This window comes from Corvus moneduloides, chromosome 3 (assembly GCF_009650955.1).
Source record: "Corvus moneduloides isolate bCorMon1 chromosome 3, bCorMon1.pri, whole genome shotgun sequence".
Lineage (NCBI taxonomy): Eukaryota > Metazoa > Chordata > Aves > Passeriformes > Corvidae > Corvus > Corvus moneduloides.
The window spans coordinates 107,519,698-107,531,967 of NC_045478.1; the positions used below are offsets into that span (position 1 = coordinate 107,519,698).

At 48.6% G+C, this 12,270-nt stretch overlaps 2 protein-coding genes across 2 annotated transcripts in view; one reads left to right on the plus strand and one right to left on the minus strand.

Annotated features, from left to right (window-relative positions):
- The first annotated feature begins 3,143 nt into the window (after positions 1-3,143).
- Positions 3,144-6,823, plus strand: LOC116441409 (carbohydrate sulfotransferase 14-like). The gene is made up of 2 exons (XM_032103259.1): positions 3,144-3,301; positions 4,719-6,823. The coding sequence occupies exons 1-2, from the start codon at positions 3,205-3,207 to the stop codon at positions 5,516-5,518; spliced, it is 897 nt and encodes a 298-aa protein (XP_031959150.1). The 5' UTR covers positions 3,144-3,204; the 3' UTR covers positions 5,519-6,823.
- A 2,409-nt stretch (positions 6,824-9,232) lies between these two features.
- XDH (xanthine dehydrogenase) overlaps positions 9,233-12,270 on the minus strand; it is a 48,654-nt gene continuing 45,616 nt past the window's right edge. The window contains exons 35-37 of the mRNA XM_032103258.1: positions 11,362-11,550; positions 10,755-10,922; positions 9,233-10,007 (exon numbers count right to left, since the gene is read on the minus strand). Coding sequence (XP_031959149.1) covers positions 9,957-10,007; positions 10,755-10,922; positions 11,362-11,550 — 408 coding nt within the window. The 3' untranslated portion in view covers positions 9,233-9,956. The remainder of the gene's footprint in view (positions 10,008-10,754; positions 10,923-11,361; positions 11,551-12,270) is intronic.

Sequence of the window (12,270 nt, forward strand, 5' to 3'; positions counted from 1 at the left end):
ACATTGTCCTACCTGCTCCACTCCTTGGGTGCAATGGGAACTTGCTTTTCTTTCCTTTCCTATCAGCATTGCATAACTATTTCTGGTCCAGTGCTGCTCAGTCCCAGGATACTGCTGCGTGGGGCGGTCCCTGTGGCCTCTGGCTTCTCCCTGCCTGCCCAAAGCCAGCCTGGCGCTCCCTGTCCAATGCCCAAGGACAAATGTCCACCTTCCTAACCCACTGCTAACACTGGCAGCGCTGAATGCAAGCGCTGGAGGAGATGGAGATGGACTCAGGGTGCTGGGCAGATTGGCTCACCCACATCTGGCAGGAGCTAGAGTGAAGAAAATCCCAAATCCCACCAGAAAGCAGCTGAGTTGGCCAAATTTGGAAATGATCATGAGACTGAAGGAGCTGATGCTTACACACAGGCTCCAGCTCATGCACTAAAGTGCTAAACCTTGTCCCTGAGAGTAAGGTAGCCTTGTGGGTGGGTGATGGGGTGTGTGCCGCACCCTCAAAGCAAGCTGGGCAGCCAAGGTTCTCCACAGGCACACAGAGAGGAGCTCTGGGAATCCAGCGATGCGATGGAGAAGAGGCCACAAAAACCCGCTCACACCCTTGACTTTTTGGGTTGATTTCAAGGAATCCTTCCCCACTCAGTGCAATGCATCCCCAGCAAGCAGCCTGGCAGCCCTGCTCTCAGAACCATCCTTCCCAAAGACCAGAGACTTTTCACATTAAATGATGCTCTGGGAGCAGGGAAGCTTGCTCCTCCTCCAACTGCTCCCATGTTTCTGCGAGAGATGGGCCCAAACTGGCTTGTGAGACACAGATGTCATATGCAAGTTTCCAAACAAGAAGAGGGATAAGAAAGTTTCCTCTCCGCTTTTCCTTTCCTCACAATGTAAAAACATCCCTCACCAAATGAGGCAGTGTTTGCCATCACTTTGCAAAGTTCACATTCCCACAAGGCAGGCACGAGGAGGAACAAGGGGGGGAACCATCACATCAGTGCCTGCAGGTCATGGTCACACAAGACAATACTTTGCAAAATTTGGAAGTGGGAGGAATGTGGGAAGGCTGAAGAGGAGGATGTTTATTAACATATAAGAATATCTCCAAAGGGTTTGCGTCCTGTGAGGAGAAAAAGGGAGGCCAAGGCAATGTTGTTCAAGATATTGGTGGGTGAAAATCTGGAAATCCTTGTTCAGGCAATCCTACTGCTGGTGTAAAAAAAAAGAAAAGGGCTTTTTCTCATATTCGTGGTAGGGAGGGTTTTCCTAAATTACGGGAAGCTTCATATGAATTGCCCAACTAATTCCCTCGTGCAACTGCATTAAACAGTAGGATGTGAATGCATTTCCACGCCTGACTCAGCCCCTGTGCCCAAAAAGGCTGCTGTCTCCTTACAAGTGTATAGCAGGAAGCCTTTCAGTCCAAGAACTGCAGTCTCAGCCTTGCTGGCTGTTGCTAAGCGGTGGATGGAAGGCAAACAGGGGAAACCCAGCAGTGAGTTTCAGTGTCTACAGATACTTGAGAAAACTTCTCAGCACCAAAAAAAATTAAACGGAAATCCCAGGGGGCAAGAAAAAAATTAATTTAAAAATCACCATTTAAATGGCAGATACAAGTTAGAAGAGAGAGAGGTGAAACCCTGATGTAACTTGGTTAGTTCTGTTTCCTTGCAATGCAAAGCTAATGGGGCTTTCTGCTATTTCTTTCTGCCCTTCAGACAGAGAATGTCACTTTGCTTTCACTTTATGACTGTAAATAAAAATCAGCTGCATTTCTCCCTACCCACTGCAGTTGCACTTCGGCTCACTGGGGTTGTGGTTGGGACAGTCCCTGCTGAACTGAATTTCAGTGCAGGAAGGCACATGCTGCTGCTGCTGCCTCCTACACCAAGAGCACTTGCAGAACTCCTTCTGCCCTTCTATTTGTTAATCTCACCGCAGTCTCTTGATCAAAAGGACCTCCTTGCACTGGAGCTGGCTCTGCTGGCAGCTGGGCGGGCTTTGGCTGCAGCTCCGGTGTGTGGCCAGGCCGCAGGTCAGGCTGCCCAAGAGCAGCTCTGGGAGCTGGGGAGGAGAAGCACTGCTGAGCACCAGTTTGGTCACCCTAACACCTGTCGGGCTGGGAGGAGCAAGATCAGCACTGCAGCTGAAAGGAAAACGAGAGTCTTCTGCTGGGAAGGGAAGCAAAGTGCGGCCATTCACTCCTGCCCCGGCATATCCTCAGCTCCTGGCTGTACCGGGCTTCTCCCAGGTTTGGGGGGCAGGTTGCAGGGACACATGCAGCGGGGTCTAGCCACAAGACCTGGAGGAAACCTCTCCTCCTCGCTGTAGAAAGGCTTTAAAAGGCACAAATGAGGCCACGACAGCTGCGAAGTTCATCCCCTAAGCCGCAGTAGGGAAGGGCTGACAGCGCCCACATCCCTCGCCTCCACCAGCGGTGGGCAGGGCTTCCTCGGGCACAGAGCACCCTCTGCTGGGAAAGCCACGGTTGTCCAGAGAACAGCAAATCCACCCGTGGCACAGCCCTCAAGAACTCCTGGGAGGTGGGTTTCCGTCACACGGGGTGGCTCCTTGGGGAAGGGGAGGAGCAGCACATCTGCTTGCCTGCATGGGAGCACACCCCCTTTTTTTGGGCCTCTGCGCTGCCTGGTGCCTCTGCAGCAGTTGCAGATTTTAAAGAGCAAAAGGACCCAAGCCGCAGCTCCGTGCTTCCAGTGGACCTGCCACATGACAGTGGCTGTGCCCTGTCACCGTGTCACCTCCCCTGCCACAGCTTCTAGCCTAAAAGACCTCCCAGCACCACAGAGGCAGGACCCATGGCCCAGCACTTGCTTGTTCAGCCTCACTGAGTGCCAAAAACAGGGAGTATCAGGGGACCAGGGACATCTTTCCCCACGTGGCTCTGCAGGACCCTGCAGAGGAGCAGGGACGCAAGACTTATTCCTCATAGGGAGCACTGTCACCCGACACGGCACAGACACTGAATAAAAAGGCAGATTCTGCCTCAAAATCTCACACTGTAAGTGCAGGCAGGAGGCACCCACTGTGCCTCAGGCCATTTCCCTGCCCCCAGCCGAGCTGCTGCCCAAACAGTACTTTAACCCAGCTCTGGCTGGGTGTGTTTAAGTAAACACAGGAGGTTCCCCAACACCCTTCCTTCGGGTCCCAAGTTGCTCACCAGCACTCGGCACCCAGCACACCCCAGAAATGCGCTTCCTTCCCCGCCTCGGCCTCTTGGCTGCCCTGGCCATCACCGCCTTCCTGAGCTGGAGGCTGCTTCAGACCCCAGCCCACAGCCAAGGAGGTAAGGCCTGGCCACCACGGCAATTCCGTGCCGAAGTGACCTGGAGCTTCTTCCAGAGGGTCTTGGTGGGCAAATGCCTACAGGACAGAAAACACCCTTTGCACAGTGTTGGTGGAGAAAGCCCTTGCTGTGGGGCCCTGCAGCTGTATGTCCTTAGTGGGGTCATTGATCTCAGGTGTGGTGGGGAAAACAGGTGTCAGGCTGCTGGAGGTGATTCCCAAATCTTTGCTAGGACAGTGAAATGCTGTTGGGAAGGCGGGAGGGAGCAGGGGCAGGGGGGTTGACGATTATTGCATTTCTTGCCTTAAAAATGCATCCCTCCGCTCCAGTTCCCATCGTTCCAGGGCAAAGTCATCACTAGATTTTGCAGACATTGTCATTCTGGGGCTGGGTGAGTTAAAGAACCGCTCAGGATAGCTTCAGGCACCACTGTGTTTCTTCCTGTGTTCCTGATGTCCTTTGCCTAATTTTAACTGTGCTTCTCTGCCCTGTACAAGAACCTCCCCAAATATTTAACTTCCTGTGGACCCAGAACAAATCATCAAACTGTCTCCCCAAGGCTGCCAAATGTCTGCACTGAGCAGATGAGGCAGATGTGCTGCTGCTAAAGAAAATAAACTAACAAGGCAGGCATTAATCTTCCACATTCAAACCTACTATGGCCTTTTCACATCAAAAATAAGAAGACAGAAAAAAGCAAAGCTGGAATTTGAGAAATTAGTCAGACTCTCATAGAGTCTTTGCATTTGCTTTTGCCTTTGATATTTGCTTTTTTGTCATCTCACTTCTATTTGCTTTTTGCTTTTTATTTGCTTTTGCCTTTTTATCTACAAGAGAAAAAATTTACATATGGGGGTGATGCAAGAAGTGATGTCATTTGGATCCCTAAGTCACCCTGAGCCAACAAGAATAATCCTTTACTTTCAGATGTATTTGATAGCTGATATCAATCCATTAACAGATGCAAAAGGGTTTGCAGGATAGCGTGTATTTGTAGCTACAAACTTAGTTTATTACTGCCTGGTCTCAAAATATTTTTTACTCTTTGGTAAACTCACCTCTGAGATGTTCAGTTGCAAGCAAGGAGTTAAAAGCAAAAATTAGGATTTAGTGGAGAACAGGGCCTGTGGAATAAATCTATGGTTGAGATCAGTCCTCAGACATGGTGATTTGGGGAAAGGGGGTCTGAGTGTCCATAATGTCATGTGTTCATGGGGACAGAAACCCGTTTCCCAGCAAAGCCAAACTCTTTGCCAGACAGGGGTGGTCTACCCCTCTCCTACCCATATTTGTCCACATTATATCCTTTCCACACTGGAATAACTGGAGAAGAGCCTGCTACGATACCCTGTGCTGAAGGTCCTACTTAGGGCACTGTGTTCTTTCTTCACCCCCATCTCCAAATGGTGTTTCCCAGATGACTTGGCCCCCAAGGCAAAGAAGGGCTTCACTTTGCCACTGGACACCTTCCTTCACGTCCAGCAGATCAGGAAGAGGAGACTGAGAACTTTCTGCAGCCGAACAGGCAAAGTCACCACGCTGCTGAGCAGCCAGGTCAAGAGAGCCTCCCTGCTCCCAAGTCTGAGGGTGAACACCAAGCTGGACCTCCTGTACTGCCAAGTGCCATCAACAGGGGTGGAGGAATGGCAGCAGCTTCTGCAGAAGCTAGAGGAGGCCAATGTGACGCTGCCAGTGCCAGTCCCCTACCGCCGGCTACATGCTAAGGAGACACAGCTGAGCAAGTTCAAGCAGACGGAGATAAAGGCCATGCTGGGGTCTTACACCAAAGTGCTCTTTATCAGGGACCCTTTCCACAGGCTGATCGCCACATTCCTGCGAGGCATGGGCAGCAGCCCATCCTTCAGCAGCTTCATCCAGGAAGTCCTAGACAGTGAAATGCACAGTGGCAGCATGGCTTGGAAACCACTGGTCAGCCTGTGCCAGCCCTGCCTCATCCAGTATGACTACGTGGTGATGTTTGGCTTCCTCAGGCAGGAACTGGACCACCTGCTGCAGCGGGCTGGGCTGCCTGCAGGCAGCCTCCTCCCCGAGCTCACTGACAGCCAAGTGCAGCAGACCTACAGGTGGTTGTCAGAGCAGCTGTTCAGCGAGCTGTCTGCCCAGCAGAAGAAGCAGCTGTCTCATTTCTACCGTGGGGACCTTGCAGCTTTCCTGTTTCCTAGCAGTTTCCTGTCAGAGCACCCCATCACCGCATAGACCTGGGAGAAATAGCCTGCATGGAGGAACTGCTTCAGGGAGCACTAATCCAAAAGCAAGTGCTTCAAGATACTGACAGGCCTTTGCTTCCCAGCTGCTTGCAGTGAGGTTTTCCATGTCACAGCCCAAAAGACTCATCAGAGAGCCAAGACAGACCACTGCCGGGGACAGGGGATCAAGATGGTTGAATCGTATTTAAACATAAGAAGACATATTGTGTTTAAACATATCCTGGTCAGAGCAGGCACTAGGGAAACTTGTGGCACTGGGACTTGGAAAACTGCATGAACTGAATTGTGATGGGTTAAACTGAGCAGTTTGGGGTGGGGTGGAGTGGACCTGCTGCAAACCACAGCAGCATCACCTGTGCTGTGCCCACACTGACATTTCCTATTCTGGGCTCCATGTTGGTCCAAGAGGTTTGGCAATGGCTTCTTCATGACAAGTCTCCTGACACAGGTACAAGGAGCACTCCCAAAGGAGCATATCACCTGGAGGCTGAGATCTGACACAGGGTGGCACACCCTCCTGGGGAACCACTGGCAGTGTTCCCAGTCTTTTCATGCTCAGGGAAGGTCAGGCCTGGCCCATTGCTTGGTCTTATCTGTTCTGGGTGAATTGTTCCTGTTTTACAGCCTCATCTCCCACGTGTTTGGGCTCAAGTGGGCCCTGGCAATGGGATCCGATGCTTGCTCCATTCACAGGTTTAGAGTTTGCCTCCCCTCCTTCCAGGGCTGACTCCAATGGGCCAAGGCCAGCTTTCAGCTCAGTGCACTAGCCCTGAGACAAGGAAGTGTCAGTGTGGACCAGGTACCACCCACAGCATCAGACAGACTGCCTTCCACCTTGTATCGGCAACTGCTGGGCCCTGTGGAGGCAGCTAGAAGCATCAGAATGCACCACTGTGCTGCAATGGAAAACAGGATGTGGCTACTACAAGCTCCTGCTGGCAGAGAAGCGTGAGGACTGACTCTGCTTTCTTTTGGACTTGGCTGCCAGCGTGGCCAGACAGAGGCCCAGTCTCTCCAGCTGGCTCGCTGCTTCATCCAGCTGGGCAGCCCAGAGCAACCACCCGCCCTCTCCCAGCTTTGGTCACTGAGCTGATCTGACTCACAGCCCCTGGGAAGGGTCCATCTTCATCAAACAAACACAAGGATGAGCTGAATTTGTCTAGATTTCAAATCCTGACAGACTCTTACCATAGCATACTTGTTTCCAGAGTATTTAGCAGCTTTATTTTGCAATGTTGTGACATTCACAGAGAATTCCACATACATTCATGATTCCATTTTGACAATGCTCATTAAAGAATGATGGTGAAAACTGTTGAGTTAGAACTGACGTAAAACAATTACCAGAACCTTGGCCTCCCTCTCTCACAGAAGGCCATGCAACTAATGGCATTAAGACATCGGATCAGCTGGGCTCCTTTCACACTCCCACAAACCCTCCAGCTGCAGTAATTACTATTTAAGTGCCATTATTGTGCGCAGTACTTTACAGTCTAGCAAGATGGCATAGTTCCTCTTCTGAGGATAGACTTCTGGAAGTAGAAAAGCAGCAAATTTCCAATTATATGTCATTAGAGTTTTGCATCCATGCTCTATTTCACTGGAAAGTACTAGAAAAGGAACATTTTTCTCTTCATGAGTAGCTTTCCCTCCAGTGATGGAGAGCTGAGACCCCACACAGCAAGATGTGTGTGAGGAGATGGGACACAGCACCTGACAGGGGACAGTGCTGTGCACTCAGGGCAGGAGAGCTGTTCCCCCACAGCTTTGTAGTGCAGAGCACACCTCAAGTCAGCAATCTTGTCTTCCAGCCAGCCTCCCCAGCAGGTCCCAGTCCTTTCCTAAGGTGCCTGCCATTTAGTTCCACGGGAAAGCAATGTATGAAATGTTCAGACATTGAGAGGTGACACGAAAACTTCAGCTTCGTCTTCCTTAGAGTCCCACAGCATAGGCAGGTATTACAATGATCTTTCTGCAAATTCCTATTAGCCTCCAAGCTTCCCTTTTCCCTACAACCTCAAAACCAGTGTTTTGCAACCCTGGTTTTATACCATTGCCCTCCCCATGGGTTTGATATAATTAACATCCAATTCCAGTGCACCCCAAAAGGAAGGTGTTCCCTCCCTCCATCAGCTGAGCAAGGGAATCAAGGGGGCCCCAAGCTGGGCTGGGCGTGAGGGCCAGGGCTGGTGCCTGGAAGAGAGTGGCTCACTGGTGCTGCAGCAAAACTGGCCCTACAGGTCTGCTCTGAACAGCCTGCTCTGACCACTGCATGTACACAAAACTTGGCAAATACACTTCCAATTAACTCACAAAGCAAATAGCAAAACAGAGACTTGATACATCTAATTTAAAAAAATTTCACCTGACCAGACAGTCACTGCGACTGTGTGAGATACTCACAAACCCATCATGAAATGATGAAAATTCCAGAACCAGGGGGAGAAAGAGCACCTACTCATCCTGCTGGTGACATCCCACCATGTCCCAGGACTCTCACAGGCAGCAGGCCTATCGTGAACAGTTGCCACTTTCCCGTGGAAAAACACTGGGAGCTCCTTGATATCCCACTCTGTCTGTGTTTCCCCATGCTCTGCATTAACACACATTACCTTTGTATTTCTCACCCTGATCTGAGTGAGCATGTCCAGCAATCTCACGAGGTGGAATTCACAGAAACAGAGCTGATACCAATCTACCTTACAGACTTTGTGTTTTGCATCCCTCCCTGGTCACCCATGAATGTGGATACACAGGCTCCAAAAGCTGTTCTTTCACATAAATTATCACGTTTTCTTCTCTGAGAGGTTTTTTACATATTACAAACTTTCAGGAGAAAACAAAAACGTGTTCTTGCCCAGTACCTCAGAGCTTAAGAAACACCAATATCGTATTTCAATTAGTAAAACAATTACATAGCAAGCTCAATTGGCACAAAATACTTCCTGCAACTCACATACACAAATTCCCTTCTTCTAGATGGTAGATCCATAACATTTAAGTTGAGAAATAAACCTACACCTTTCCAAGCAGTATACCCTGGAGTGCTTAAAAAAATTTCACACTGAAGCAGGAGGCCAACTTTTAGAAGTTTGTATGTGAGCAAAATTTTATATAAGGACTTACATCCTCTTGCACCATATTTTTTGATGGCCCTGGGAGTGCAAAGAGAAAAAGGACATTTTAATAAAGCTGTGGGCCAGAGAAACAGATGAAAGTTTGCAAATGATAAGCAGGCACAGTACGTGGCTGACACCATCTAGAGATAACATGGTGCTCCAGTGTTGAATCTGACAGTGACAAAACCTGTCGGGAGGGATGCCCAGCACTAAATCCAACATGAAAAATATACTCAATCCAAGTGACACCAGGTCATCACACAGTCAGCACATTTTTTAGACAAGAAGTCCCTGTGGCAAAATGTACCCATTCTCTTACATTCAGCAAAACTAAGAGTTCTCTTGGAAAGAAGGCAAGGCCATGACAGCAAGGGATTGATCCTAGAGGGCACCCAGAGCCAGCTGATCCCCAGCTGTGTCCAACCTCCTCGTACCCCTTGCTAAGGCTGGTATAAATTGCCTTGGGAAAATCAATAAGCAAATTTCTCTGTTACTCCAAGGTCTCTGATGTCCTTTCTTATTTAAAGGATGGGGAAAGATGCGAAGGTGTGGGATGGGAAAAGAGTGGGTCAAACAAAGCAGCATCTTGCTGGAAGTCCTCTTGGTATATTTAGTTTTTATCTTTAATCAGAGAAGACAAGGTAGCACTTGAACTAAGATCTCGTTAAAGCCCAGGTGCGGACAAAGCAACAGTCATTGAACTTGGCGTAAATCAGTTACTGGTCACATTTTAGCCTTTTCCTCTGGAACACTTTTGTTACACAGGTAAGACCATCTTCATTAGCCAACATCAAAAGTCCTGCTCATCTCCCTCTAGGATGTACCTGGCGTTGTGTGCAGAGGGGACACGGCAGGGTCCAGCCCTCAGCACCTCTTACACCTTCCCCATCTTAGCTAGAGGGCTCTGTGTCTGGGCTCAACACATTTAAGTCCTTTTTGGCATAGCATCACAAGGTGATACATCTTTTCCCTTTAGCAGGAAAAAGAAGAAACAACCACCTTGCTATTTCACATTGGCTGTTAAGAAGCGTCCTTGCAGCAATTTTATAGGAAACCTATAAGATTTTTCAATTACACCTGGATAACATCACCTTCCACTTCATTTGAATTTACATCACAGCTATAATCTGGCAGCAATTCCCTCTCGCAGAGAAAACAATGATTGGACAATTAAATGTGAAAGCTCCATGAACCAGTGGGTGAGCCACATGAACACAGATATTTTTTTTCTCCATTATAGTGCTGCTGCCTTGTGGTTCCTCTGGTGTAAGCTCAGTTTCAGCAGAGTTTGCTCCTCAAACTTTCCTCTTACACACGCACACACCATGGCTTAAAGGTCCCTGGCTCAGCAGAAGGGCACTGTAAAGAGAAAAAAAAAATTGAATTAGCAAAAAATGAGGGTCCTGTCCAGGGTTCAGCATGTCCCACCGTTCTGCTTTTGAGGTGGGGGACTTTGTACATGTGATGATAGGAGCTCCTATCCCAGTTTTTTCAAACACAGAGATGTTTGTCTCGTGGCACTTCTGATAGAGACCTGATGGTCAACTCTTACAGAGCCCTGTGACAACACTATGATAGAGGAGGAGCCCATGAGGAGCCAATGACAGGGATAACTCCTGCACTCCTTCAGTACAAGTCCACAGCCTCTAAGGAGACTTCTGTGGCCATAACATTGAGAAGAAAGGAGTATTTGAAGGACTGCCTTTCTCTCCCTCCCTTTCTGAGGGACACCACTAAATCACAGCATGGCCCTCACCATATGTGATGATTCTTTGAGAGATGATAGTCAGGAGCATCAGGACAAGCAGTCAATGCCTTTGTTCCACAGACAACACTTGGAGAATGGAATGGACTGAATTTCAAAGATACTGCACAGCAGCCCTTCCTGCAGTGGGAGCCTTAGCAGTACTGGGCTGCGGATTTGGCTCTCAGCTGGTGGCAGGTTAAATGAAGGGTAACACCCACAAAACAAAACCCATCTAGTGAAGCAGGGACACAGCCTCCCCATCCTGCCCTAATCCCAGCCCCGGGCCCCTGTGACTTCCAGGCACACTCCCCGTGGGACAGGCTGGCCAGGGAGCAGACTGTGAGACCAGGAGCTGTTACCATTTTGGTGAAGATGTCCACGCAAGCATTGCGGATCCTCTCTGGGGTGGCAGGGCTGTCCAGCCTGAATGCCTCCGTCAGACCAGAGTCCTTCCTTGCTGAGTAGATGGCATCTTTAATGGCATAAAACACTGAGGCAGACAGGAACAGAGGTGGCTCTCCCACAGCCTAGACAGAGCACAAGCAAGAGTGAGGCTTTGCCTTCCAGATGGGAACCTCAGTCTACCAGATGTGCTCAGTGAGGAAACATGAAGCTAAAACAGCTTCCAGTGTGCCAGGTGGGAACAGTGAGGAAAGACTGAGCTAAAACAACCCTCAGTCCAATTAAAGAAGAAACAGGAAGAAAACACAAGCTTTCTGACACAGCAAAGCCACTTCATTTCTGTCTAATGGACAATCACTGCAGCAATGTGCAGGTTATTTCAGTTCTTCCTAACTAGAAAGGATAGTACACACATTTCTGACAAGAAACAGAAAAACATCCTGCCCTCAGAGTAACCACAGCATAATGAGATGAACTGTTTAGACACACAGAATCATTACTTCATCCCACTCAGCTTCGCAGTGTTATGGGACAGTAAGAGGCAAACAGATGTCACAGGCGTACCTTGGATGAGTAAACTGCCTTGCTATTGGGGCAGTCCCGGAGAAGAGACACATAGAATTCTGTTGGGATGTCTCCAAATGCCGGGATTTTGTACATGCCAGGCCCTCGAGTGTACAAGTTCCCTTCAGGAGAGTAGCGCAGCTCCTCCATGGTGAAGAGCCCAATGCCCTGGACGAATGCTCCTTCTATCTACAAACACATCCAAACAAGGTTACATTCCCTTTGTTGTTCTTCTTCTTCCCTGCACAAGGACAAACAGTTATGACATCCACCAGGGTTTTCAACCCTCCCCACCTGAGTCAGATCCTGCTTTTTATCTCTAAGTCCTTGTCCCTTCTGCTGGGTACAATCTTTGCACAATCCCTGTGTTCCCACATAAATGTGGCTGCATTTCCCTGGGAGGTGAAGCAATTTACAAATATACGCAAACAGATTTTCTGTAAACACAGGACAGGAATTTTCTGATGAAGCAACAGAAAAAAAATAAAAATCAGTTATAAAATATTGATTTCTTCCCAGGCAGGTGAACACTGAATGAGTTGAACCTGATAATTCAAAGGACAAGTAGACTAAAAGGACTAAAGATGAAACATCTGAAGACAAACTATTTCATGCTTTCTATTTCAGTATAAACTATTTCTGAAGTGCTGCTAAGTATTATCAGGTCACCAGCACAGACACCTGCAAAAACACTCCCATATCAATTTAAGTACTAAAAAACTTCTTCACATATTTTTTCTACTGTGAATTTTAGGAGAAAAAACATTATGAGAGCAGGATGTGCTTGAACAGCCCTGCAAAAACACTCCCATATCAATTTAAGTACTAAAAAACTTCTTCACGTACTTTTTCTACTGTGAATTTTAGGAGAAAAAAACATTATGAGAGCAGGATGTGCTTGAACAGCCC

Excerpts from the sequence above, each read along its gene's own strand:
- LOC116441409 (XM_032103259.1), top strand. The coding sequence starts at position 3,205 with ATGCGCTTCCTTCCCCGCCTCGGCCTCTTGGCTGCCCTGGCCATCACC. Across the intron at positions 3,302-4,718 it reads CCCAGCCCACAGCCAAGGAG|ATGACTTGGCCCCCAAGGCA; the intron begins GTAAGGCCTGGC and ends GGTGTTTCCCAG.